The sequence below is a fragment of the Suillus plorans genome, assembly GCF_016647745.1.
Source record: "Suillus plorans strain S12 chromosome Unknown HD556scaffold_39, whole genome shotgun sequence".
Taxonomy (NCBI): domain Eukaryota; kingdom Fungi; phylum Basidiomycota; class Agaricomycetes; order Boletales; family Suillaceae; genus Suillus; species Suillus plorans.
Genome location: NW_024537423.1, coordinates 242076 through 267156, shown reverse-complemented (window position 1 = coordinate 267156; position 25081 = coordinate 242076). Strand labels below are relative to the sequence as shown.

Below are 25081 nucleotides of genomic sequence, written 5' to 3'. Positions count from 1 at the left end.
TTCTTAGTTATACTGAATGAAGGGTTGCAGCCATGATTGTTATACGGTGCTTACTATACATGACTTGATTCAAATAGTTTTTGTTGCACGAGAGTAAGAAAGTAAGGTCCGTACAGACAGACATGATGGTAAGCCAGACTCGAGAGATTAGTCGGAGGATGATGTGTCATGCTGTAAGAAGTGAAGCTGGCCTTTGATGTATTCATCTGCCTGCTGAGAAGATGGTCTACAGTCCTCGATAGTAGACCAGCAATTCAGAATAAAACTCCAATGGCTATCGATGATCGTGGGAAACTCGGGACGCAACGGTTTTGTTCCGAGAGAAATTGCGACCACAACTTGTGCGTCTCGCTTGAACTCGGAGTAGGGTGCTTTGCCCGTCAATACCTGGTGCAAGGGTGAGACTCAGTGTTGAAGGAACGTAATCTTGGGCAAACCTGGAAAAAAATACACCCAAACGAATATATGTCGCTGTTTGATGTCGGGATCGTGATTGCGCCTTCTTCTTCAGGAATTGCAAGAAGTTCGGGTGCTATCCATCGCACAGTGCCATTCAAGGCAGACGTGAAATATGACGTGCCCGCGAACTCCGCAACTATAACGGAGAGACCAAAGTCGGATAGATGAGCCCTCCCATCGGATGAGATGAGGACATTGGACTACAGATATGAACATCATCAGTAACAAATCCAGGAAACCCTCTTCTCACCCCAGTAAGGTCACCATGAACAACAGAGCACGAATGAACTGGGCAAAAGAACCATTACCAACTATGTTGCAAAACTAAGCTAGTCACTTACGGTATTGAAGACCCGCGGAAATGTCACTGAGCTACGAAGGTATGAGTACGCTTTCAGACAGATCATTGCATACAAGACACACCAGTTGGAAACGATTGATTATGGACAAGGTTTCGCCATGGGATTCCAGATAACTTGAAAGCGATCCGTTGTCATACCAGGGGCAAACCAGGGCAACGAATTGGCCAAAGCCTGATACAGTGCCGCACAGTGGGACGATGTTATCGTGTCTAAGTCTCAACCAAACTTTGAGCTCGCGGCGAAGCCTCTATAACAACCAATAAGCAACACCGAATTGTACGGAGTACACTTACGCACCCTACTCTTTTTCTTCGCATCATCTTCATCTAGTGCTTGACTCCTGATTGACTTCACAGCTACCTGTATGTCTTCGTCAGACTCGAACATGAACATCGGGACGCACTCACTACGATAATGCCACCACTTCTGTTCCATGTACATCGCCAGATGTCACTCAGGCCTCCGAAAGACGTGGCATAAGCACTTGTGCGGTTTAGTTGGCCAGTTAGATCAGGCAGGCTATCCATTCTGAATCATTGAAATCAGCCTCAATGCCGTAATGTTTGGCTGAGGTCTCACTGGTTTCTTTGATCATTAAGATTCGAATGGGGAATTGACTGTGGAGAACTGATGGGAGATACTCCAAATGACGTCACCCGAAATTGGAGTGTCTGAAGCATTTTGGAGAAAACTTGAAGCTTGTGTGTTCGTTTCACTGGTTTATGGTGTGGATCTGTGGTGTGAAGTTGAGTTGGCATTCTAGAAAGTAAACTTGCTGTACCAGACGAGAATCTAGCACGTAAAACATCACCAGCTGAGTCTTGACTTCTGGGCAAGACCAAAGTTTCAGCAGTCTGCCGTAGTATAAATCAGTTCTTCCACAGATCGGTATAAAGATGCACCACAACGGAAGGATCTTCAAAAATCACTTACAGACTTGTGCTCTAGAGGCTCATGTGTTTGACAACAAGCACGAGATGGTCCATTGACAGCATCGTTTGGAACATCATCATGGTCCGCGTTCGGATCTTTACTACTAATGCATGGATCTGATCCGGCCAGCCCTCTTGAGAATTGAAAACAAAGAATGGACCAACACCACGAAATGATACTGATGAAGGATGAAGAGACCATGCTCTATTACTGCACATGGGGAAAGACACAGTAAGAAAGGTTGGTGTACATAAACGATTTCCCTTCATGGATACAGATGAGCTAGGCGACTCACCACGCTGTAATTGAACCATATTTAACGCAGAGCTAATCCACCACATGCATCAAAACAATTGACAGACTGCCAGTGATAGGAGTTTGCGGGATATAGTGAAGTAGTTGCCTGTGATTGATGGCCAAAAACATATTTGTCCACGGATCAAGGGTCTGGGAACGTGCAAGCAATCATAAACTCTAACCTTCCATCAAGACCTTGCATCCAGAGTTCTTCACCGCAGCTCGCTACTTCGATATGAACTTGCAACTTCTCTGCCTCCCCTAGGCATCCTATCGTCATGGAAGACGGCTGTTCTATCATACTGTGTGACTTCTCCAAGTCAACCGAACTAAGATGGTTATTTATGACATGAAAATAAATGATATGGATATTAACGGACCTATCCACTTGAACTCCCAAAACGGTTTCCATGGGATTGAGACTGAATAGAGGGCACCCCCTTGTGTATATGTAGACACAGCCTTGCACATATTGAAGCTGTAACTCATACCAAGCTTGATTGAGTCTGCTGCATAGTCACAGCACGTATAGTTTCCCGCAACGAAGAGTCTTTTCTACATTACCCAGGCCTGCATATTGAATTCAGCGCGTCCAATGTGACAAAGTGGCAAGTGGAAATTTTCAGAAATAAAGCTGATTGGATGGGCGTTGGAACATTAAGCGCTTGTTGAGCAGCCCAATAAATTGTGGTTGCCCTTAGTCTAGGGTTAAGGTTACTAATACCCTATACGATCGACAGATCTTCCCACCTACTCTTTAATGTCGCCCACCACCCCATACGTGCAGTCCGGGGAGCCCCTCAATGATTTCCTTCGTTCATTTTGGCAGCGGCAAGTGGATGCAGCAGAGCAAGAGACACCAGATTACAGGCATCCTCCACTTCCTCTCGCTCGCATTAAGAAAGTCATGAAGAGCGATCCAGACGTAAAGGTATGTCACTCCGTCGTAAAACAATGCAGAGTTTTCGCTTACTACGTTCACAGATGATCGCAGCAGACGCACCCATCTTATTTTGCAAAGCGTGTGAAAGTGCGTCCGTCCTTTCCGTCACAGAAACTTGATGTTCACATTCTCTTCCCCACTTTGTCACATAAAATTTCACGCAACTTCCCCATCAAAGTCTTTATTTCGGAAATAACTGCTCGTGCATTTATTATTGCTGACTCAAATAAGCGTCGAACACTGTCGCGTGCTGATATTGCCAAGGCGCTTGCGAAGTCAGACCAGTTCGACTTCCTCATAGATATCGTCCCGAGAGAGGAGGGACTTACGGGATTGACTCAGAGTGGTACAGGGATTGGTGCTGCGGGAGGATCTGGGTCGAGTATGACGAACTTAGTCGCAGGTGTACGTGTTACCAATAAAACCTGTCGTACCTCTCAATGAACTTCCATCTAGCCAAGTCAAGCTGCTACTCATCAGGATTCTGAACACCATACAGGCGATGACTCTGGCAATTTGCCCTCAGCAGTGGTACTGGACCAGGTAAGGATCGTGATACACTTTATGGTGTTAGGCCCTATTCTATCTCCTGAGACCCTGTTTTCTCCCACTCCTGAGAACCGCACTGGGTGGATGACGTTCTTACAACTGCTTTTCACAGCTGCAGTCCCTATTAGCGCCATCGAACACAATACATGCACCGTGACCCACTCAAACATCCACCGAAGTATAGTAGTTCACATCATAGATTTGACATAGGGTTGCGCCGGGTTGCGCAGGAAGGTCTCCATTTTAACAGCATCACAGCACTTTGCGGTAGGACGTTCGACATCTACTGTCATACCTACACCGATTAGATTTGCTACACCGTGCTCTACCCCTAGTGAGCCAAGGGCCTCCTCAGAACCATAGTCAGCAATGGAAAGGTCATTCCTGTGGCATACTTGAAGCATGCTGTACGGCGTCGTTGGTCAACATGCACTGCAAGCGTGAGAAATATCTTAGAGGAACGAGTAGTATACTACGGCCGGCTATGTAGAGACACTTATGGCTGCGTCTTAACATTTTATCTTTCATTCCAGAAAGTCAGTACATCACTCCATGAACATTCTGTCAGGGTGACTTGCATCAGTTCAAGCCAGATTAGTGTTCCAGATGAGTCGTATGATAGTACTTCTAATACACTGCTTCAAGATTTATTTGCCAGGACCATTGGCTGTTGGTCTGCAGATCTTGAGCTTGAAGCTTTGAAGCCTTGCAACTTGTAATTACGGTTTACTTACTACCACGCCATGATTGATTTTGTGAACATCATAAATTTTTCCGCTGATCACGCGCACGGTCTGCCACAGCGCATATATTCTGACGTTTATCAAGTACTAGTAGATCCATTCAATATCGACTGAATCATGGCTATCGTCACCAATCGCCTTGTGACAGTCTCAAAGGTGAGACTAGTCAATCGATCACCTCATGCATACTCCGAGTCTGTATCATGATCGTCGCCTCATAGCTACATAGGATATCGACAGCTATGAACTAGCGACATACGCCGTGAACCCAAGTCGCGATAGCCGTGAGTCAAGATTCAGAGACCCCACAAATATACCAGGCAGCAGCGCGAGATCCGGATACGCACTATGATATGGTGATGATCTCTCAATTATAGTTCAGGATGAGTTTACGTGAGTCTTCAACATTTCAAGTTTCGATCTTGGGTCCGACACGATCCCTTCCATCTCAAGGCTGCTTCCTGTGTTATTATGTCTTGAGACCAGCATATCGCTACGAGCAGACAAATCTCAATTGGGACCCGAGCTTGAAGCTCTTTCGGCATCACAAGGTAATTATATAATTAGCTAGTACTAGCTCTGCATGCAGCTTTGAATGTTGGTGCTGTACGCCATTCTTCTTACTCCATCTGAACTGTTGGTCACTCATGAGTTACGATACAGTGAACTCAAATTCTGCGATGCCTTAGCGAGATATAACGAATCTACGTGAGTGGCATTCGGCCGAATAAGAGTAATGTCCATTTTCTTGACAACGTGCTCATGAAGTCTTAGGCGACTACGTCTTTTACAACTACAAGAAAGTGTGACTATTGGTAATGATCAATGATTCTCCGAGTCAAGGCGATATGTGATATCGACTTGTTTAGAAATTATGCTTCAAGTACGTGTATTGCTTCCTGTATTATTACTACATATATTAGGAACTTGCCTCTTCGATTTCCTGGGCTCCTGAGTTCATAACTTCCATTGCACTCGGATAATTGGCTGTATAATCGCGGATCCGATGGCCGCCGCCGCCCCGCCTCAGAAATTTTATAATGATATAATCAACGTTACTGGGCGAGCCTGATGATCGGAGCATTATGCGATATCAATGTCGTATTGCAAAGTTTGGTCAGGAGCATGGAATTCCAGAGTCTCTTCTCTGGCACATTATGTGCATTCTGATACTGTGCGGGACACAGCTGAGGCTGAGGAACCTTGAGCGATTCAAGACTGAATCTACATAACATAGCCGCTATCCGTTCAACTTTACGTTTGACACAAACGGCATATTCCTGTGATCGTGGCATGTGCTCCCATGGATCTAGCGCTTGTTCTAGTATACAATCTACAGCCAGCCACCTCTCTCGAAGTCGATATAAAGGGCAGGGATTTCGCAAAGTCTGGTATTTATTCTCGTTCTCGTGGTTACCTCAGCTCCCCGGGCCTATAAAGTTTCAACCTCATTACGTTACCAGGGCGACAAATGACTACTTTTTCCGCATGGATTTTCAGCCTGAGTGTGCTGCCCAAGAGATGGCGGAAAGTCCAACCGGAAACAGAAACGTCGGGCGCGACACACCTGGATGTAGGCTCCAATGATAATGAGTGAGTAGACGGGCTTTACCTTGAACGAAGCTGACTCATGTGCCAAAATTTTCAGACGCCCGGTCGACCTTACTGCGAAGGTCGTGAAGGAATTGGCATATGCTACTGCCCAGGGCAGTTTCGGTGACGTATGGAAATGCATGTTCTCAGACAAAGATAGAAATGTGGAGGTTGGTATGAGTTTCGTAATAAATTCTGACATCTGATGATAAGTTTTAAGGTGGCGGTTAAATGTGTCAGGATCGAAATTCAGGATGACAGTTTCAAGAAAATCGTCAACGAGGTGGGCCGACATGATCATGATGTAGAACACTCGCTTTAATGATATGAAAATATTTGCAGAGGTTAATGGACGACTTCCGCAAGTGGAAACTACTGCGTCATGATAACATTCTTTCCTTGTACGGGATTACCTACGGATTTGGTCCAGTACCAGCTATCGTATTTCCATGGATGACCAACGGATCCTTGAGCACGTATCTTGGTAAAAACTATGACAGTCTCTCTGGGGCTCACAAGTTCAGTTTGGTAAGTCTTCCTCAATGATAGCTAGCTGCACCACAACTCACGAGCGCCGTAACAGCTTGCTGATGTAGCTGCTGGTCTTCAATATCGTATGCCATGTCATTTTTGCATTGCATTAAGATAAGCTGACAGTATATGGTGCATAGTCCACTCTAAGGGGGTAGTTCATGCAGATCTCACAGGTGTAAGCAACTGTGGTATGCAGATTTGTGACACTGCTCACGTCTCCGTTTCCTCTTAGAGCAATGTGCTCATCGATAGAGACGGAAGAGCTCTTGTAGCAGACTATGGGCTCTTGACTACATGTTCCGACCTGAACGGGACCTCTTACATCAGGAGTAACGTACGATGGTCTGCGCCTGAGCTTTTCGAAGTTCCGGACACCGAGGATGCATCTAGCTCACCAAAAATAGAAAGTGACATTTACTCATTTGGATGTATCGCATACCAGGTCTGTCGACAACGTATATTTGCAACGCTCTTGTTCTCATTTGTGTCAGGTTTTATCGGGCAAGCAGCCGTACTGTAACATTCGCAGTGATCACCAGGTGGTTGTGGCCATCCTCAAAGGTGTCAAGCCAAAGCGTCCAGACATCCCTGCCATCGAGGATTGTCACTGGGACTTTATCGAGCAATGCTGGGTTGAGTCATCACAGCGACCTCCTATTGCTGATGTCCGAGATTTGATGTGTCACTATAGAGATGTTATGCGTTGACCCAGGGTTTACGGTCTTCGCATGTAATCAACGCTGGGACACCGCACGGTATTGTCGAATGTTTGGTTACTCACACTGATCCTCGTTATATATCGCGTTACTCACACGTTGCGGATCTTATCTCTTACCTCATTGTTAAATTTCATATGCTCATCCATGTTATCCGTTGTCTGATCGTGTTTGCCGTCCACAGCGACGGCCTTCCATCATATTTTTGTATCAGACAAGTATGACCATCGACTTCTTGGGGTTCCGTGCACATAGAATGAGGGCTCGTCGATTTAGAAGAACCAACCTTGGGAATCCATGATTCGACCGTCACACTCCAAGGCTTGCTATCATGATATTGCCTCGTTGTTTTGGTCACGAATGAATGTGAATATATTTTATTTGGCCATCTACACAAGCTGAAACGTGGATCATGCAGGCTACTTTGTTTCAGCAACGTGTATCATACGTCCCATGGTGAAACACCGAGGACTCGCCTATATCAATATGGCTATGGCTATGCCATTGTAGTCACCCGTTGTGACGTGATGGTCAACGGAGAATGAAATTCCACGATCATTAACGGAGAACATCCAGGAATTGGTCGTCTATATAGACTTAACACGGACCTGCACGCAGTCCTGCATGCGGAGTCTGGGATAAGTCTATATAGACCGGCCAATTTCCAAACTTTCTGCATTACATTTCAACGGGAATTGAAGCGTTCTGTCCGGGCTACAACGTTCTACACCAGCATTAAAGTCGATTCATTTACTACCAATGTACACCACGGTGGTGGAACGCCCAGAGAAGGTTCAAACGGCAAGAAAGTGACTATTTTGCAGGTAGTGCTGCTGTAAGGACTGCAAGATCGAAATGAAGCGTAATATTCGCTTTGATCGGGTGTAGGATTCGCTGGTCCATCGGGTGAAATCAGCCGGCCATTGGTTCTAGTACATTTTGCGGATTCAATGGTGTCTAGCGTGGCTTAACGTGACTTTCAATTGTGGGTGGAATGGAAAATAACAATTAATGAATTGACTATTATTTCTGCTATTTGTACAGTACTAGTATGTAGTGCAGGCCTGCTTCGTTAAAAGAACACAGTGCATATGCATGAGTCTACCAACCTGAATGATTCTACCCTTCTTATTCCACTGCAAATCTTGGTTAGAGAACATTGGGAGGAAATTGTTGTGGTGGAGAAGCCGTCCGTCTGTCATGATAGCTACCATCGGTGGTAGTGAGATCATCGACCCCGACAACCAGCAAGTACCCTGTGACAAGTTCTGACAACCCGCTTTCTCATGTAACTTCTAATGCAGCCTACCCGACCTGACAGGATTCGTATCCAAGAAGTCGCCTCATCCAGTAGCGCACGGTAGTTTCGGGGATGTGTGGAAATGCACCTACACCGCATCCAACCGTCAAGGCCTGGAGGCAAGCATGCTACACGTATGGTTGTCCAACAATCTGAATTCATGACAGGTAGCAGTCAAATCCATAAGGATTGATGTCGCAGGCGACGATTCCAGGGACAGAGTGACTCAAGTACGTCATCGGCTTCCCCTTTGCATGTGATACGCTCGTTCAAAATTCATGTCTTCAGAGACTCTTGGGCGATTTTCGTGCACGCAAGCAACTGCATCACGAAAATCTTTTGCCTCTGCTCGGTTTCAGTCACGAATTTGGGCTACTTCCAGCGATGGTATCTCCCTGGATACACAACGGCTCGCTCACTACATATCTTGAACACCATTTCACAGAATTAACCATTACACAAAAACTCCTGATCGTGAGTTATTTCTCAGAAGGGCTCGTACGTCATGCCATTCATTTGGACCTTAGTTGCGACAAGTCGCTGCAGCCATTAGCTACCGTATGTGGAATCTTCAATCATTTGTGAAAACAATAAGTAACAACACTACAGTCCACTCGAAGGGGGTTGTCCACGGTGACCTTACCGCCGTATGTACTAGTCGTCTGATACTTGCCTTCTAGTTCTGATCTGAAACGCCAGAACAACATTCTGATAGATTCAGACCGCAATGCCCACGTAGCAGACCATGGAATTCTTACCATGTGTTCTGAGCTCTCAGGGACTTCATACATCAGAAGCAACGTGCGGTGGGCTGCGCCAGAGCTCTTCGAGGTGCCAGAGAGCGAAGAGTCATTGACTCCACAACCAGCCAGCGATATTTATTCATTTGGATGCATCATGCTTCAGGTTCGAGGCGTTCCCTAGTGGTTGGGTTAGTTTGCGACTAAAGATTCCATAGGTTATGACAGGCAGACCACCCTATGCAGATGTGCGAAGCGATCACCAAGTCATTGTCCTGATACTGAAGGGTAAGAAGCCTACAAGACCATCGAGTCCGCACGACGCAGATTCTTTCTGGGATTTCATCGAAAAATGCTGGGGTGATATAGGACGTCGCCCCTCTGCCGTTGATGTTCTGAACTTCCTAGGATCAAACCATGTCACTGCGCTAGTCAAACAAACAGAGAGCTGATCGGATCGATTTTATTTTATTTGTTTATGTATATATCATTGACGGTTTATTATTTAGTACATAATTACATAATCGGTTTTAGTCTCCGGAGACTTTTCAGGAAGTCACCTCAGTCCACTCAGCATACGCGCCTCGATGCGTGGCTGTGAGCGTGTCTTGTTTTTTTTATATCAAAAAAATCATGTTTATTGTCATTCGGGCTCGAGGATCCTCTGTCAAATATAGTGGGGGCTAACTCCCGCTTATCTATTGTAAGTGTGCCTGTGTATGTTGTCTGACATATGTTGAACAGATAAACGCGTACTCCATCAGCATGATGATGTCGGGCAAAGGCGCAGAGGGAATATTGTGGTGCGAGGTGCGTGGAGAGAAACACTTGAATATTTAGGAGTCGTGCATCGTTCTTGCCAGCGTCGCGCTGTGGGTGATCCTGGTCCCTGTTTTTCCCCCCTTGCTTATTGTCCTGGGGCAGGGCCCTATGGTGGAGACTACATACTGTATCGTGCTTCGAGGTGTGTGGCTATTCTATGTTTTAATCGATGCTGTACAATGGTCCATGCGGCTGCAGGGACGTTGATGCCGCCTTAAGGCGTGAAGGTCTCTAGGTTCAGTCTGTACGTGTGCGCGTTGATAAGCATGGGAGGTTTATCTGTTAATGCTGATTTTGTTTGACTGGTTTCCAAAGGGAAGAATAGGTGTATCTCTGTGCCACGGCGAGGAAGGCAGGCAAACGTCTTTTCAGACACCCCTTGCCACCACAGTGGATCTTGCGCCCCAGCCCATCACTTTATCCATTCGTTGCGTGGTACTATTAGCAACCAGTGCCTGACGTAATGATTCCGAAACTTCCCTTGGAGCGGCAATCATGAAGGTATGTACAAATAAGTATCGAATTACATGCCGCAAACGTTCGATTTAGGTCTGCTTACGAAGCCTTAGGTTTTTCGAGTTGTGCAGGTGACTTGTGTCATTCATGAGCTGAAAATCGGTGTCTACATGATAATCAGGATATGCGGGGTCTTGTTATGCAAGCCCAAGACGTCTAGCTGCAAATATTGGTGATTTGAACGAAGGAAAGTATTCATGATTGATCAAGGTGGAGGACTGACTTTCTCGTGGGTTCGGCAGACACCCGAGCATCGACGCTGGATGATCGAATTACACAAGAAGCAGAACTACGGAACCTTATCCCACCCGCCACCACATGCCACCTTACATCCCCGATTTGTTCCGGATCATGGGCCATGAGTCACATTGCATAAAAACCTCGCGACTAAAGCGCGGTTTCAATATGGCCCAGTTGCCAATTTCCTTGGTGATCGGTTGAACGACAGCACAGATCGTTGCGGCGTATCTTCATCTTAGAACTTGTCGCCTGTGGGCATGTTTTTTTCAGGTCCTGTGCAAGCGTTAAAGATGCCCTGCATGCCTTATTAGTATATGAACAAGTGACTCGAAAATTTTTGGTGCAGGCAGAATGGGACGGGTCAATTCATTGCAGTCAGTCATCAGTTACTTTTTTCTCAGCCAGAGAAGGCTGATGGCACAAGCCGCCAATTTCTTGAAGCCTTCAAGAATAAAATATTTGACCCTCACTGAATGACTGACTCGTGTTAACAACGTTTTGTATCCGGCGAAGTTAGAACTATCATGACATCTTTCTCGAAGCGTTATCTCTTTGCCACGAGGATTATCTATTGCTAACAAAGCAGCCGAGAGCAAGTGTTCCCTTGCACAATTACTACTCTTTCCAATGCTGCCAGTGCTCTTCACATCCCTGACAACATGTTTTTTCATTGTCCGCCACAGACCAGAAGTGAGTTTTTGACGCCTGCTGATACGAGCGTCTGTAGTGGAAGGGTGTTCATCATTGATCGAATTCATCCACAGCGTTGCTTCGACCGGCATCAGTCGTGGTGTCCTCAGTTCGACCCTACGCAGCCTCCTTCCACCGTAATTATCGGTAGGATAACTTTGCGATATTGCCGCACTAGTGTTTTCTGCATAAAAGACTAGTTCATCGGCTTTGGGGAACAGCACTGTTTCCCACTGATTTCCCATCAGCATGCTCGAACGTTTGCAACAGTTATTTCATGGTCTTGTATGTTTGTTGACATTGTCCGTGGAGCCATCCATTCATCTCACTTCAACAGGTTAGCCGTGCGCCAAATGGCCAGGCATCTTCTATTCAGCATTCTGCTGATGACAGTCCCACAAGCCAGACCCCGAGTGTTGACACTCCCAATAGAACATCCGACGATCATGTTTCAAGTGGGCGCCTCTCTACGGAAGACTCGTATGTCATTTCTTTTCCTCAGCAGGACTTCATAAACATGGAACAGTAGTAGTGTTCCCTGTATCAAACCAGATGATATCAACAAGCACACCAGTTACCCAACCGCCTCAGGTGGTCTTGGAGATGTTTACAAGTGTACATGGAACCGCGGCGAAAGCTCGGATGAGGTATTTCAATAGACTTGCTTGTCCTGCATGTCTCCTGATTATGATTTCAGGTGGCGGTCAAATCTCCACGATTCCCAAGTCTGAGTGATTCTGAAATTTTCAAAATCAACAAGGTACATTGGGGTCCAGTCTGACGGCCGCATATCTGAACTTTTGAGACGCAGAACTTTGACCGCGAGATCCGTATATGGGCCACGTTAAAGCACCAATATGTATTGCCCCTGCATGGCACCGTAGAGCAGTTCGGCCCATTTCGCGCCTTTGTTTCCCCCTGGATGCCGAACGGAACTTTGGAATCTTACCTTAAGCATGCACATGAGACCCTCTCGATGATAGATAGGCTTCGGCTGGTGAGTCTCATCCACGAAGACGAGTACGGGAACTTACTACGTTTTCAATAGCTTAAACAAATTGCAGAGGGACTCCAATATCGTGAGTGATGGATTGATTATGGATGTGACAAGTATAACTTTGCTTTCTGCAGTCCACGACAACGACGTGATCCACGGTGACCTCACCAACGTAAGTTTACACATACCATACCGTACAACCAGAATCATCTTATGGTAATTGTAGGGCAATGTTCTGGTTGCTGCCGATGGATCCCCTCGCCTTGCAGATTTTGGTATCTCCAATATCATGGTACAATCCAACCCCGCCTTTTCCTACCACACCGGTGCAGTACGTTGGGCCGCTCCAGAGCTTCTTGACCCCCCAGAAGACCAACCCATACAATGCGCAACGAAATCTACTGACATATACGCTCTCGGCGGCATCATGCTTCAGGTTCGTGGTCTCTCGTGGGCTGGCTAGTGAGACTAACATCGCCTATGTGCAGGTCCTACATGGGAAACAGCCTTACTGTTGGCTGAAGTCTGCCATACACGTTATTTCTGCCAAGTTCAAACGCACAGAGCCCATTGACTCATCCATCGAGATCGAGCCTAGTCACCTGGATTTCATGCGGAGGTGCTGGTCAACGAAGAGCGAGCTTCGTCCATCAGTAAAAGAGGTGATAAATTATCTTCAAGAAGCACTGTCAAATGAAACTTTGTCTGTATAAGGTCTCGGTTTTGAAGTGATCCTCTTTCTTGTCCTTGTCCTTATGTTAACTCCGGGTGTCTCCTATCGTATATAATATTGCTCCGTGTCCGCTCTAACTTCTCGGTGTCGTATGTATATGATACACTAGCTGTATCTGTATTCATGTAGGAGCAATACTAAATCTAATGCGCTAGCAGACTACATGCAATACCAGTCCTCATAGTGTATGTAAACAATGCAGTGATAAATTGGGAAGCACATCGATGTCGTTCCGAATACACAAGTATCCTAGGCTAGTTCATTCGTATTGTTGTCACACTGTTGGTAAGAACCCTACAATCTCAGAAGCCACTGGTCGGCCTCCGGAATCGACAGATATGCATCTCAACGAAAACTCCTTGTGTATGTCCTCGATGTCACGGAAATGACGGAAGGGTGCTGTTCCTGTGAGTCTTGCCGCAATAACGCGGAACACATCCGGTAGCCAGAGGTAAGGTGCACATCCACAAAGCACCTGCACATTATTAGCACAGTAACTTACATGGAACCGAATGGGGAACAACACACCTGAAGCATGATGCAACCATACGAGTAAACATCGGCAGCTTTGGTTGGCACGACCACTCCCCCCTCCTCAGGTAAAGCAAGCAACTCAGGCGCCATCCACCGCACATTTCCTGGGTGGCACGAATTGAAGGTAGAGCTTTGTGATTCTGAAAGGACCACTGAAAGACCGAAGTCCGCAAGATGGAGCGTCTGATCGGCGCTCATTAGAACGTTGGTCTGTAGATCGAGTTGTCATAACGAGACATTAGAGATACGACTTTTAACACGTACACATGTTAAATCGCCATGAACCACTTCTTTGTCGTGTACTAACAAGTCAGTGAGCATGTCTGATCCAGAGACAGAAAAAATATAGATGCACAATACTTGAGGCCGGCCGCTATCTGTTTCAACTAAAGGCATGTCAGAACGCGTCCGGTGTTGCGAGATACGGTGCATACCATTCTTAGTTTATCGGCATTGGAAAGAACATATCCCTGTTTCAGATAACTATCGAGTGATCCATTTTCCATCCACGGAGAAACTAGGGCAGGGAGCGGCCCCAAACCATCAACAATACCATTGAAAGTGAGAATATTATCATGCTCTAGGTCAATCCAAACATGAACTTCGCGACGAATCCTCTGTGAGTTGGAATGGATGAATACGATGACTTTCAATTCGTTCTTGCTCTTACCTTGCTTGTCCTATTCACCAGTTCCGTGTCGTTTGCTTGAGGAACCCTGACTAATTTGACCGCAACCTAAAAGGTAGTTAATATTGTGAATTTTTGATCGAGTGCACAATTACCTTGGACGTTCCAACCGGATGTTGTCGCCGAGACCAAGAATACATCCAGACATCACCGAACCCTCCTGCACAATTGGCATACAACTGGAGTTTTTTGAGTTCTGTCGCAGGAATATTATATGGCTCAGTTTTGAAATTAACTGGGTGAGAATGCTGCGGTTTCCCTGTGACTGCTATTCGCATTGAATACAAGGGCAGAACATACCACAGAATTTGTAGAAAAGAGATTGCCCATTGCAGGATAATAACCGTGCTAGGCCACAGCGTTCAAGGTGACAAAAGGAAAAGGCAGCCGTGCGATTTCATTGTTTAAGCGGTTGGTTTGCAGGTATATAACTGAGGATACAGACGCTCAACAGACGCCGCGTAGTGGGGTTCAACGTTCAGACCGTATCATCAATGCCAATTTGGGTGAAAATTTGTTTCGGAAACTCGACAACTCCGTCACGTGGGGGAGTACTAGCAGTGCAAAGTTGTTATCAAGCTCCTTCCGAAGCTGGTTCTGATACGAAGATCCCCGCGTGCAGGCCGCAGGTGCACGAGACTCTGTCGGGACTCGGGAGTGTTCTTCCCGCAGTCGCCTCGATGCAAGATGCCGCATACTTTCATGGAACGCGATGCACGAAATCTTTGTGGAAAAATGCAAGTCTTCTATCAGAATCTTACGAAGGATTCTACTAACGCTGCACCGGTTGCAAGTATCGCCTATTGTAAAACCGAACTCTTCAGCGCTCTGGAAGTTCTCGAAGGTATGTACTAGTAGTAAGGCATGTCCGTGACCGGCGGATCCTGCGTACTAATCTACACAGTTGGCCGCTCCCTGATCAGATTTTTGAGCGTCAAGACTTGCTGCGGGATAACCTGCAGGAATATACCCTTTCTCTTATCACTTTCTACCAGATCTGAGACATCAGTGAATTGATGAGACCTTGATATTGTACCTGTGCGAACTGTAGCAGGATATAGGTCTGCTCTTGTAAAATATCGATATCATTCATACTGTTAAAATTTTGAGTTGTAGATATGCGATCATGTATTATATGCTTGAACACTGTACTATGCCAATGAGGCAGCTAAAACAAAAAAGATGAGGATGAACCAGTTCCGAACAGGGGCATTATGTAGATGGGGCCCCGTTAGAGATAGCTCTCTCGAGAAAGCACAGTACCTCCTTCACTGGTGGACGATTCTCACTCTCGATTGACCAACACCGCCGCATGAAATCCAGATGATCTGCCTGAATTTGCATGATGTTTTCTTTAATGGGCTCTTGGCCTTTGAGCTTTGGTGCTATGACAAGGCGGGCTTGCTTGATCCACCAGTAGGGTAGTTCACCGTATAATACCTGCGGGCACCGTGTCAGCGTCATAAAAACACGCAAATGAGACGCCGACCTCGAGCATGATACACCCAAGAGCATATATATCACTGGATTTGGTGGCACATGGCACGGTTTCACCTTCCGAGAGGTTGATGAGTTCTGGAGCTACCCAACGAACTGCGCCACTGTGGAAGGAAAATTCCGGGTTAGATTGAACCATGATATTCGAAACACCGAAGTCTGCGAGGCGCGGGGATCCATCAGCAGCAATTAGGACATTGTTCTATAATAATAATCAGTGGGTCACGAAAGGGATAATGTAGGTAAACCTACACTGGTCAGATCGCCGTGAATCACGTCATTGTCGTGGACTGTCCGCAGTATACAGTTAAGCCGGTCGTTTCCAAGCCAATCCATTACTTACGATGTTCGAGGCCCTCAGTGATCTGTTTAAGCTTTGAGAAACAGTAAGCTCCAGTAATCGGCATCGAAAGAAAAACTTACAATGTGAAGCTTGTCCATCCCCACAAGGGTTTTATTTTCACGAGTAAGATAGGAGTTCAATGTCCCGTTCGGCATCCAGGGGGAAACCAATGCTCGAAATATACCGAAACCTGTTGCGGTGCCACGCAGGCGCAATACATACCGATTATTTAATCTGGTCCAGACCTTGATTTCGCGTTCAAGATTCTGTGTTCCAAAGAAATTCAGACACGCGGAGGTCTCAGAGGCTACCCAAACATACATGATTTATTTTGGCAACTACGGCGTCTGTAAGACTTGAATACCGTGGGCATTTGACTGCAACCTGAGCAAGGTGAGCGTAAGCATGGAGAAGATCCATGTGTGACATACTTCTTCCAGACTCGCGTCGCTGAGCAATACGCATCTGTAGACATCTGCAAGTCCACCTGAAGCAGTCGGAATTCTGGTTTGGCTGGTTTTGATGCCTGCGTCCACAATGAACGAACCGTACGTTGACTCGGATATCTGAGTAGTGGAGATGGTGAGCTGGGTCGATGAAGGTAAGGAGGGACTTGACGTGCAATAGTCTTCAGAGTGAGAGCCGGCATATCGATAGAAGAAGCACAGGCACAAGAGGATGCGGATGTACTTTCTTAGCAACAGTGGTTTTTCGTCTTATACACAAGAACTATAACAGTCACGTCTGATATCGCGATCCATCGATAGCTCCGGTAAATAGAATTTCCAGAAGGCGCACCAGGAAAGCCGCAATTAGTATGGATTGAATCCATGCTAGATACTGACTCCATCCACCACATAAATGCCCATCTCTAAACGCATCAAATGGAGAAAGGCAGACGAGTCACATCAGACTTCTTGAGGCGTGGTCAACTATCAATTGAAACTTTGGCCCAAACAGCTTGCGAGGCACTGGCCGACCCTGCGGTGGAATGTGAATCTTGATAACCAATTCTTTGTTAGTAAATGCTGCCTGTCGTCTGATCATTTGAGCGCTGAGAAGTATGCGCTCATGAAATGGTTCCGAGTCTATCCCATCTATGATAATAACTCGAGGCGGCGCCTATATGACTCGTGTTGTTCTACCCACTGTAAGACCACTCATACGATAAGGGGAACTTGCGTCCTGATCATGTATCTAATATTGAGCTTCATCCACAGAAACTTGAGTGATAAGCGTGCGAATTCAAGTATAAAGTTCATAAGCTCCTACTGTTCTGTTGACGAAGATGAAAAAATCTTGACCTCACCGATTGTGGATTCTCTATGATAGTTCGAGCCGAGAGACACGGTGCCATGAATGCGAAGGATGGTGGTTCGATGAGTATCGTAGGTATTTTCCCCCAGAAGTTTCATCTCGGAAGGACCACGATTTAGCTGCGTGTTGATCAGCAATACTGATTCACTGATCTCCATAGTCTCGAGATCTCACCTGTTATCGTCCAACCGAGTCATATTTAGCATCCCCTTGCCAAATCCAGCCACAACCGCTTTAAACCCGTTATCTTGTACATCCGCGAGGAAGAGTTCGTGTTTGATCTGGTGGTTCCTCCGAATCTCCTGGATGATTCCATGTTGGCGTACGCAAAGCGGGCATTCGATTTCGTGGTCCAGCAGGGACCTACAATGTACGTTAGCATTGCCATCACGAAATAGCCAGAAAAGGTTTCGAGGAAAAAAATAGTTCAGTCAATTAATAAGTAAGCGAAATACGTACCGCTAATAATATAAGTGGTTGCACATGAAATGGACACTGGGAAGATCGAGCTGCTCGCTGCACTGAGAACAGCGTGTCACACTAAACACCTTTGCATGCATGGGGTCCTCTAGTTCAGCCACTTGCTTCAACTTCGCATTCGTTTCTAGCTGGTAGGAGTTGATTAGTTGCTGGTCATATCACGCGAAAAATCATCAGCGCGAAAATGAGAAAGAAATGTAAAGAAATCACAATTTGCATTTCTTCCCTTGCCTCCTTGATGCGTCCCATCAGCCAGTCCTTAACAAGGCCTACGCTCGCTACTCCATTCCTACTCAGTATCTGGACTACACCAAGCGGAGGTATTATCCGCTCCTTCTCGACGTGTTCCGGAATCTTCTCCACGTCCGCCTGGTGCCGCGTGAGCAGCTCCGGCGTACTTGTCAAGAAGCGCAGCACCAGCCCATAGAGGTGCGGGTGTGTTGGGCCATATCGTACGAGGGCCTGTACAACTTCTGTTGGCGCGGAAGACTCGGATGACGATGCATTGTGCTTGTCCATCCAAAACCGTAAAATGTCCTCATACATGCCCAGCTTCTCCTAAAGTATGACCAGACCTCGGGTATAGCTGTAGCTGCTGCACAGAATTAATGCATGTGTTTTATCGCACGGTAGGGTGTCGCTCGTCGGAACTTTGAGTGCCTTTTCCTGTTGTTCTGGAGAGCCTCCGTCAAGGTAGAGCTCAAGCAACGTGTTCCAAACTGCTGCCTGATTGTGCTTCTGCAGGTCTTCGTCTTCGTCCGGACTGGTATTTAAAAAAGAGAGGATGGGAGAGAGGGGAGTGACTGTCCCACCGACGTGCAGCCACGGTTTCTAGGAAACGGACAAAATATGGCGGGTGATCAACAAAATACGCGAAATAGAGTGTAGGCGAAAGCCATTTCTCTTTGGATGATGTTGGTGCGCTTGGCTGCGTTGTTTAAGGCTCTGTAACGTCCTCCTCTTTGTCCGCTTCAGATTCCTCAACTGTATCTTCAGGTGCGGGTGCACGGGAGAGGGCAAGGTACGATAGGGGGTTTGCTGCTGTGCTCGATTGTTGTGGAGTGGTGTCCTCTGTTTCGGGGATGGTGAAGGATCCAGAACCGGTGCAAAGCCCAATAAGAAGCTGCGTTGTCTCCTCTAGGAGATTATCTGGCATAGCGCGTCCGTACCTGGTGAGGTTGCTTTCCGCCTATGTAAATGTATTAGCCTCATGCAGGAAAAAAAATCCAAATAAAAACAACGAAGATAGCAGACTTACCGCGGCTGCTCCCAAATGTCTCAAATACGTCAATGCTTCCTCATATTCCCCAAAATCCTCAATCATAACCCTCAAATATTCTTCGTGTCGCTTATAGCGCTTTGCAAGCTAGCTGGCATGATTTAAGTATCTTGCCTGCCTACAGTCCAGGTCAAATGAAAGGTCGCCATTCGACTCTGCCGCACCAGAGCGTCGAGACTCTGTTTGAACGAAACTGTCTAAGCGTGCAACGTCTCTGAGTTTGATGTAGTTATTTAGCAGAAGAGTGCTATGATCAGCGTTTGTGAGGCCAAGGGCATGTAGGTCTTGTAGATTGGTAACGAGGTTGTGAATGCGCTGAGCGTCCATGGACTGCAACACCATTGTCAGACCTATTGTGTTGAAAAAAAAACACGAATAACTGACTTTCCTAACGACATAGCTCGGTTTCAACCAATCTATCGTCTTCAGATAGTACGTCATCGCGCCATCCCAATCTCCTTTCGTGCTGACGGTGAATATCACGTAGCTCTCGCCAAGGTGTTGTGTCTGCGCGAGACTCAGTGCAAGTGGGTATAGAGCCTTTGCGTACAGCATGGAGAGTTTGCGAGGGCAGTGACGTCGGATTAAAAAGCAATGCACAATTCTGAATATCGTTAGGACGCACCTGCCCATTATTTGGTGGGGATGCAAATATTTCCCCACTCCAAGATCACCTCTCTGATACCCTCCGCAAACACCCCGGTATGTCAAACTACCTTATTCTCCATGTCAAACACAGTCACCCTCGACGTATCTCCATCTCCACCTGCCACTCGTGCTGCAAGGTTTCGCGTAGCAGGTGACCGAAACAACTATATCACATAGTTAAGGTGGGTGTGGATCGACGACTTGTAGCTGTGAAAGACGTAACATCACCTCCCAGGACTTAAATTTGTATCAATCCACTCACCTTCATAACCATATGGCAGCTCCCTCCCCTGCAAACCATACGCATATACTTCCTCATCTCTCGCAAGCACGATCTTCTCGGCGCGCCAATCCATCACCACATATCCCAGTCCACATCCAATATCGTCTAGTAACACGCTGGATCCTCTACTCCCTTTGCCGGACACGTGGTACAAGTATACCGAGTTCGTGGTCACAATGAAAAGGTGCAAGTTGTTGTCCTTAGCATTGGCATTAGTGGGACTCGGAAATTCTCGGAAACTAAGGCCAGTGATAGATTCAGGGGATGATTCATGGATGATGCGTGTATTAGGGAGTGTAGTCAGGGACGTTGTGGAAGACAGCGACTGGTCCGGATGCCTGTAAAGTAGCACCGTCCCGTCGGCCAAGCCGATGGCAAGGAAATACAGCGCAGAAGCACTGTGCAAAGCAAGAGACCTGAATTACGAACTCACCGAGCGAAAGCTGAACGTAGTGAGTCACTCACTGGATGAGGTTTGTTGCTAGGCTGGACCTTGGAAGATTTCAATAACACTGGTGCTTGGTTTCTCTTGTCCGTCTTCCCCAAGATCCCAAATCTTGAGCAAACTACCTCATACTGCGTTCTCCTCCCCAATTGTCACTAATACATCATTCCTCTCTGCCATGTACATTACTCGCCCTCCCACATGTTGTGAATAGGAATATGAGCGAGAGAGATTAGGTGAACGTTTCGTCTTATTACTCGCAATAGGAGATGTAAAGGTGCGTTACATTTTTGGCTTATTCCGTTGCGTTGTATACGCTTATATTGTTCTAAACTCAGATAAGTCCGAAATCCCGCCACTTCGTTAACGCACGGATCATCTTTACGGTATGCATGTGTGCTGATTGTCGAGTCGTACCCGCTATAACACCACCACATGCACAACGCAGCTCGTTGTCGATACCTTTATATAATTAGCTAGTAGCTCTGCATGATGCAACTTTGAATGTTGATGCTGTACGTCATTCTTCTTTATCTGAACTGTTGTTAGTCACTCATCCGTGAGTTACGATATAGTGAACTCAGGTTCTGCGATGGTTTAGCGAGATATAACAAATCTACATATATGCGCATCAGACAAAAATAAGCAGACATGCATCTAGAGCCTCCACGTGCACGGCAGTTCAATGTTCAAACATGGAAGAGCGCATGCACATTAATGGACTGCAATGCAGGATGTACGTGAGTGGTATTCGGCCGAATAACATGTCGGAAATTCCTAGGCACCATTGTAGGTACTTGGTAGACATTTTAAGGCTATATTTTCACACAGGCTATTGTAATGTATCTGAATGACACACGATTTTATTTTAAGACCTTGAAATGGTTGCCTTCGTCCATTGTAAGGCATTTGAATGGCTGTGCCGTGACACGTGAGACAGGGGCCTTGAAATGCATCGTAATGCTGTCATCAACCTTGAAATAAAATTCAACGACCCACGTGATATTTCAACACTCGCCACCGTATTTCAATTGTTGTACTATCCTATTTATATTAACTTATCATTATCTTACTAATCTAATCATTATCTTACTATCTAATCATTATCTTAATCCTACGTTATCTAGTACTATAGTTAACTATTATAATGTACACTTGGGGGGATTCGAACTTGTCACTTTTACCTTACCATGTATTACCGTAGTATAAACTGGCATAGTTACCCCTTGGCCATAAGGCCGATGTAATACATGGAACCCCAATCCTATATATGCGCATTTTAAGGTCCTTATAAGGCAATATAAGTGTCGCAGTGAAACTGTAGTATCATTGAATCAAAGAGTAAATACACGTCTGACATCAAGTATCTAAGTACGAGTAGATACCAATGTAAAGTACGGAGTCGGAAAATGTTCACTTCGCTGTTGGCTTCTTGTTGCGTCCACTAGCGCGCTTGGGTTTGGGAACTGTTGGAGCAGGCAGCGCTTCTGGTGCTGCAGCGGAGATAGAGGTAGGCTGAGCTGAAATACGACCCCGACGAAGCCCTTTTCCTGCTGGTGCAGTCGGCGCTGGTGGAACACTACGATTGGTTAGCGATAGTTGACTAACATCCACCTGCAGCTGAGTAGAAGCAGATGCAGCGCGTGGCTGGCTAATTGACATCGATGTCGAGACAGTGATATAATTATCCTGGATAGGTGCAGGTGCCGCGGAAAGAGCAGAAAGATTGGAAAGAGCCGGTGAGGGTGCACGGGAAATGGGAAGAGCCGGTGAAGGTGCGCGGGCAGTAGGATTGTCCAATTCGTCCAATAGGTCATCTTCCCAGGTGCGGGGCGTGGAGGCAGGAGGTACGACAGATGTGGGTGTGCTCGACAGCGCTGCGCTGGTATTGAACACTTGCTTATTGAAATACTCCATCACGCTAATTGCCCACGGAGAGCTTTTGAACAAGCGTTCCAGATAGAAGTCATAATCCTTCTGATAATCGATCTTCGTCTCTGCTCCAGTCGCAGTGAGCTCAGCGTCGTGCGTTAACAAGAAACGTGCCTGTAAATGAGTGATCAGCGATACAAAGCAAAGGACGGTGAATGTCAGAAAAACTCACCAATATAGCAGCGCCGGCAATCATACCCTCGGTAACACTCAGCGCATCCATTCGCAGGCCCCTGCCCTTTGGATGGCCCCTTGTCTTCCCACCGAGTATTGCCTTCCCATACACTTCAACGCGAATAATCTAGTATGAGTGTCAGTGATAGGTTAGCGTCGTACTGAGACATTGGTTGTTGTACTTACTTTGACGAGCACCAACGATTTGAGGAAATTGTCGGCTGACATAGCGTGGGGATTGGCGAATAGTACAGGTGCGAGACGGATGTAATCACCCTCTCCGTTCCTCTTGAGCAGCATAAGGAGATCCTTGTTGTCCTGCTTTTTGGAAGGCTGGTCGGCGAAGACGCTGGGGTCGAGTTTGAAGGGAGAGAAGATAACACCTGCGCAATCCTTGATGCTGTGCAGAATGTTCGATCTCTCGGAGCTGACTGCCGCACGAAACTAAGGCCAACACAAGTATCAGCGTGAAATTCAGGATAGTGTTGGAATCACAATAAACTTACTAATGATCCAAAACGCGGATAGGTTTCCATGGAGGTGTGCAAGTCTTTAGGTATGATCTGATACAGTTCACCCATTGCACCTTTAAGCTTCGCATCAGGAGAGCTCCAACGTGTAGCGCTCCGCGGGTCGACATTAGCAGGTTGAGGAGTACTGTAGAGTTACGACCGTAGCTTCGCGCCCTTTTGGGTGTGACCATGTCACACTTAGCTTCGCAGCTTCGTTGGGCCTTGCAACGTGTGACACACCCAAATTAGCTTCGTCCCGACCGACATGGATTCGCCAACCCGACTCGGTGAAACCACCTTCCCTCTACCTTTTAGTGGTGACATTGACCAAGATCCTCAGGTCGTTTCCTTGGGCCGTTTGACGTGGGCATTTTTCCGATGGATAAGAAAGACAGACAGCTGCATCCCATGTGAGTTTGACCTTTCCTCAGCATGTCTATCAGTTTTGACCTACGAGTCGCGAGGCCTTGCAACGACTTCGGGACGTGCAGAAGAATGAGCCAGACCTCTGGACAAAGATTTCGACTCGCCAATATAAACTTGCCAAGCAAGACGACATCATGGACACAGATTAAGAACCAGCATTCACAGACGATGCCGACACCTCAGACGGGAGTGATGTGGCAGTCGAGGCCGTCTTACAACATATTGTGGACGGTGGCCAGAACCCACCAGCTGGTTACAGTGTTGATCCGAACGGCTTACTTACCCCACACAATGAGTCGGAGGTGTATGAGTCGGAGGTTGCAGGAAATGCTCATGTCGCCAAGGCTTCTAACACAGGTGAGGGAGAGGAAAGCAAGGAGATGCCTCATTTCGGGAGAGGACAGCGCAAACGCATAGCCAACACCCTATATAATGATTTTTGGTCACACAAATAACTCGTCCATAGCGATTTTTGGTTTTTTTGTTAGCAATTTCACCTGTTTTACCGTGTGTCACAAAATAGCTTCGCTCCCCGAAATTTAGTGTGACCGTCACATCAAATAGGTTCGATTCATTGTGGGGTGGGACGCGTGACGAAGTTACGGTCGTAACTCTACAGTAGTTGGAAACAGACCGTTCACGACCCAGAAATGACTGAATAGGGCATACTTCTGTCCTTGGCGGGTGATGCTGGAGTCCAGTGCAGATGTCTTCTTGAGCACGCGGTTGCGGCTGCGAACAGGGATCGCAGATGAAAGAGCGAGATACTGTCTCTTGAGGACACGCAGCTCGGACCGTGTTGCATTATAAGCTTGCTGCGCTGTTGCAAGGGCCTATTAGATAGAGCATATATCAGACAACATCACAGGCAAATATTAAACTAATGAGTATCGTGCCTACCTTTCGAACATCGTGCATTTGTGCGTCTGGCCCAGGGACAGCCAGGACAGTCCTTACTTGATCCAAATCGCTCCCAGAATCTTCACCATCGGATCCATCAGTCTCAGAGCTATCGGAGACGGCGTTGATCTCAGCCTCGAAATCTTCCCCGTCATCCATATTGCGCGGCATGACAACAATCTCTCTGAAACTGAGTGAAAGTGCTAGACGTCCAGTGTGAGTTAATGGGATGCAAGGGTGGAATAAAAACTGCCCACATTATATAACATGCCCCCTTGGGGCGGCGCTGATGGGCTCGGTAACACTTCTGCAGAACAGATTATTACGTCGACAGAGAAACACGTTGACCACAGGTTCAGTTGCCGAGGTTGCTGGTCTTCGCTAACAGAAACGATGGTACTGTTAATCAGCCGTAATCATCGCTTGGCGTGATGGGACTCACTTAGATTAATTGAG

General features: G+C 46.7%; 10 protein-coding genes across 10 annotated transcripts; 4 read left to right on the top strand and 6 right to left on the bottom strand.

Moving 5' to 3' along the window:
• Positions 1–147: 147 nt before the first annotated feature.
• On the bottom strand, positions 148–1501 carry HD556DRAFT_1444839 (kinase-like domain-containing protein; the record flags this gene model as incomplete). The annotated part of the gene is made up of 8 exons (XM_041306840.1): positions 148–387; positions 438–659; positions 710–747; positions 801–831; positions 883–1068; positions 1119–1181; positions 1229–1349; positions 1401–1501. 8 exons carry the CDS (start codon positions 1499–1501, stop codon positions 148–150), a joined length of 1002 nt encoding a protein of 333 aa, XP_041158755.1.
• Positions 1502–2807: 1306 nt separating this feature from the next.
• Positions 2808–4046, top strand: HD556DRAFT_1382528 (histone-fold-containing protein). The gene is made up of 5 exons (XM_041303283.1): positions 2808–2982; positions 3036–3081; positions 3173–3399; positions 3451–3537; positions 3656–4046. The coding sequence occupies exons 1-5, from the start codon at positions 2812–2814 to the stop codon at positions 3698–3700; spliced, it is 576 nt and encodes a 191-aa protein (XP_041158754.1). The 5' UTR covers positions 2808–2811; the 3' UTR covers positions 3701–4046.
• A 1711-nt stretch (positions 4047–5757) lies between these two features.
• On the top strand, positions 5758–7120 carry HD556DRAFT_1309599 (kinase-like domain-containing protein; the record flags this gene model as incomplete). The annotated part of the gene is made up of 8 exons (XM_041300304.1): positions 5758–5879; positions 5935–6049; positions 6100–6162; positions 6222–6407; positions 6463–6493; positions 6551–6588; positions 6646–6855; positions 6905–7120. The coding sequence occupies 8 exons, from the start codon at positions 5758–5760 to the stop codon at positions 7118–7120; spliced, it is 981 nt and encodes a 326-aa protein (XP_041158753.1).
• Positions 7121–8138: 1018 nt separating this feature from the next.
• HD556DRAFT_586398 (kinase-like domain-containing protein) lies at positions 8139–9718 on the top strand. The gene is made up of 8 exons (XM_041311018.1): positions 8139–8376; positions 8434–8548; positions 8604–8659; positions 8718–8903; positions 8957–8987; positions 9039–9076; positions 9129–9335; positions 9388–9718. The coding sequence occupies exons 2-8, from the start codon at positions 8512–8514 to the stop codon at positions 9619–9621; spliced, it is 789 nt and encodes a 262-aa protein (XP_041158752.1). The 5' UTR covers positions 8139–8376; positions 8434–8511; the 3' UTR covers positions 9622–9718.
• Positions 9719–11589: 1871 nt separating this feature from the next.
• Positions 11590–13269, top strand: HD556DRAFT_586267 (kinase-like domain-containing protein). Its single transcript, XM_041311017.1, has 9 exons — positions 11590–11722; positions 11775–11917; positions 11964–12084; positions 12135–12197; positions 12249–12434; positions 12486–12516; positions 12569–12606; positions 12661–12870; positions 12923–13269. The coding sequence occupies exons 1-9, from the start codon at positions 11687–11689 to the stop codon at positions 13145–13147; spliced, it is 1053 nt and encodes a 350-aa protein (XP_041158751.1). The 5' UTR covers positions 11590–11686; the 3' UTR covers positions 13148–13269.
• A 25-nt stretch (positions 13270–13294) lies between these two features.
• On the bottom strand, positions 13295–14897 carry HD556DRAFT_586203 (kinase-like domain-containing protein). The gene is made up of 8 exons (XM_041311016.1): positions 14690–14897; positions 14485–14637; positions 14372–14437; positions 14136–14318; positions 14057–14087; positions 13966–14003; positions 13696–13911; positions 13295–13642 (listed from the first exon to the last, which is right to left on the bottom strand). Exons 1-8 carry the CDS (start codon positions 14717–14719, stop codon positions 13442–13444), a joined length of 918 nt encoding a protein of 305 aa, XP_041158750.1. The 5' UTR covers positions 14720–14897; the 3' UTR covers positions 13295–13441.
• Positions 14898–15383: 486 nt separating this feature from the next.
• Positions 15384–17118, bottom strand: HD556DRAFT_586798 (kinase-like domain-containing protein). Its single transcript, XM_041311020.1, has 10 exons — positions 17028–17118; positions 16852–16973; positions 16777–16795; positions 16661–16716; positions 16551–16613; positions 16310–16495; positions 16230–16260; positions 16139–16176; positions 15879–16088; positions 15384–15829 (listed from the first exon to the last, which is right to left on the bottom strand). The coding sequence occupies exons 2-10, from the start codon at positions 16876–16878 to the stop codon at positions 15602–15604; spliced, it is 858 nt and encodes a 285-aa protein (XP_041158749.1). The 5' UTR covers positions 16879–16973; positions 17028–17118; the 3' UTR covers positions 15384–15601.
• Positions 17119–17830: 712 nt separating this feature from the next.
• Positions 17831–18840, bottom strand: HD556DRAFT_586983 (uncharacterized protein). The gene is made up of 3 exons (XM_041311021.1): positions 18237–18840; positions 18006–18175; positions 17831–17909 (listed from the first exon to the last, which is right to left on the bottom strand). Exons 1-2 carry the CDS (start codon positions 18570–18572, stop codon positions 18008–18010), a joined length of 504 nt encoding a protein of 167 aa, XP_041158748.1. The 5' UTR covers positions 18573–18840; the 3' UTR covers positions 17831–17909; positions 18006–18007.
• A 123-nt stretch (positions 18841–18963) lies between these two features.
• Positions 18964–21075, bottom strand: HD556DRAFT_1537108 (uncharacterized protein; the record flags this gene model as incomplete). Its single annotated transcript, XM_041309647.1, has 9 exons — positions 18964–19175; positions 19196–19215; positions 19285–19303; positions 19428–19635; positions 19690–19845; positions 20022–20083; positions 20216–20634; positions 20670–20679; positions 21054–21075. The coding sequence occupies 9 exons, from the start codon at positions 21073–21075 to the stop codon at positions 18964–18966; spliced, it is 1128 nt and encodes a 375-aa protein (XP_041158747.1).
• Positions 21076–22094: 1019 nt separating this feature from the next.
• On the bottom strand, positions 22095–24796 carry HD556DRAFT_1309594 (uncharacterized protein; the record flags this gene model as incomplete). The annotated part of the gene is made up of 7 exons (XM_041300303.1): positions 22095–22727; positions 22786–22914; positions 22974–23231; positions 23294–23444; positions 24005–24150; positions 24343–24558; positions 24626–24796. The coding sequence occupies 7 exons, from the start codon at positions 24794–24796 to the stop codon at positions 22095–22097; spliced, it is 1704 nt and encodes a 567-aa protein (XP_041158746.1).
• Positions 24797–25081: the final 285 nt, after the last annotated feature.

What these genes read in the sequence shown, in the direction of transcription:
- HD556DRAFT_1382528 (XM_041303283.1), top strand. Translation starts at nt 2,812, where the DNA reads ATGTCGCCCACCACCCCATACGTGCAGTCCGGGGAGCCCCTCAATGAT. An exon ending in ATTTTGCAAAGCGTGTGAAA is followed by an intron (nt 3,082 to 3,172) that starts GTGCGTCCGTCC and finishes TCCCCATCAAAG; the next exon opens with TCTTTATTTCGGAAATAACT. An exon ending in TGACGAACTTAGTCGCAGGT is followed by an intron (nt 3,400 to 3,450) that starts GTACGTGTTACC and finishes ACTTCCATCTAG; the next exon opens with CCAAGTCAAGCTGCTACTCA.
- HD556DRAFT_586398 (XM_041311018.1), top strand. Translation starts at nt 8,512, where the DNA reads ATGCACCTACACCGCATCCAACCGTCAAGGCCTGGAG. An exon ending in TTACACAAAAACTCCTGATC is followed by an intron (nt 8,904 to 8,956) that starts GTGAGTTATTTC and finishes TTTGGACCTTAG; the next exon opens with TTGCGACAAGTCGCTGCAGC. An exon ending in TCCACGGTGACCTTACCGCC is followed by an intron (nt 9,077 to 9,128) that starts GTATGTACTAGT and finishes CTGAAACGCCAG; the next exon opens with AACAACATTCTGATAGATTC.
- HD556DRAFT_586267 (XM_041311017.1), top strand. Translation starts at nt 11,687, where the DNA reads ATGCTCGAACGTTTGCAACAGTTATTTCATGGTCTT. An exon ending in GCGGCGAAAGCTCGGATGAG is followed by an intron (nt 12,085 to 12,134) that starts GTATTTCAATAG and finishes TTATGATTTCAG; the next exon opens with GTGGCGGTCAAATCTCCACG. An exon ending in TGATAGATAGGCTTCGGCTG is followed by an intron (nt 12,435 to 12,485) that starts GTGAGTCTCATC and finishes CGTTTTCAATAG; the next exon opens with CTTAAACAAATTGCAGAGGG.
- HD556DRAFT_586203 (XM_041311016.1), bottom strand. Translation starts at nt 14,719, where the DNA reads ATGGGCAATCTCTTTTCTACAAATTCTGTG. An exon ending in ATCCGGTTGGAACGTCCAAG is followed by an intron (nt 14,438 to 14,484) that starts GTAATTGTGCAC and finishes ACTACCTTTTAG; the next exon opens with GTTGCGGTCAAATTAGTCAG. An exon ending in ATGGTTGCATCATGCTTCAG is followed by an intron (nt 13,643 to 13,695) that starts GTGTGTTGTTCC and finishes AATAATGTGCAG; the next exon opens with GTGCTTTGTGGATGTGCACC.
- HD556DRAFT_586798 (XM_041311020.1), bottom strand. Translation starts at nt 16,878, where the DNA reads ATGCCGGCTCTCACTCTGAAGACTATT. An exon ending in GGATGGACAAGCTTCACATT is followed by an intron (nt 16,261 to 16,309) that starts GTAAGTTTTTCT and finishes TGTTTCTCAAAG; the next exon opens with CTTAAACAGATCACTGAGGG. An exon ending in TTCACGGCGATCTGACCAGT is followed by an intron (nt 16,089 to 16,138) that starts GTAGGTTTACCT and finishes TTATTATTATAG; the next exon opens with AACAATGTCCTAATTGCTGC.
- HD556DRAFT_586983 (XM_041311021.1), bottom strand. Translation starts at nt 18,572, where the DNA reads ATGTATGAGGACATTTTACGGTTTTGGATGGACAAGCACAATGCATCG. An exon ending in CAAGGGAAGAAATGCAAATT is followed by an intron (nt 18,176 to 18,236) that starts GTGATTTCTTTA and finishes TGATATGACCAG; the next exon opens with CAACTAATCAACTCCTACCA.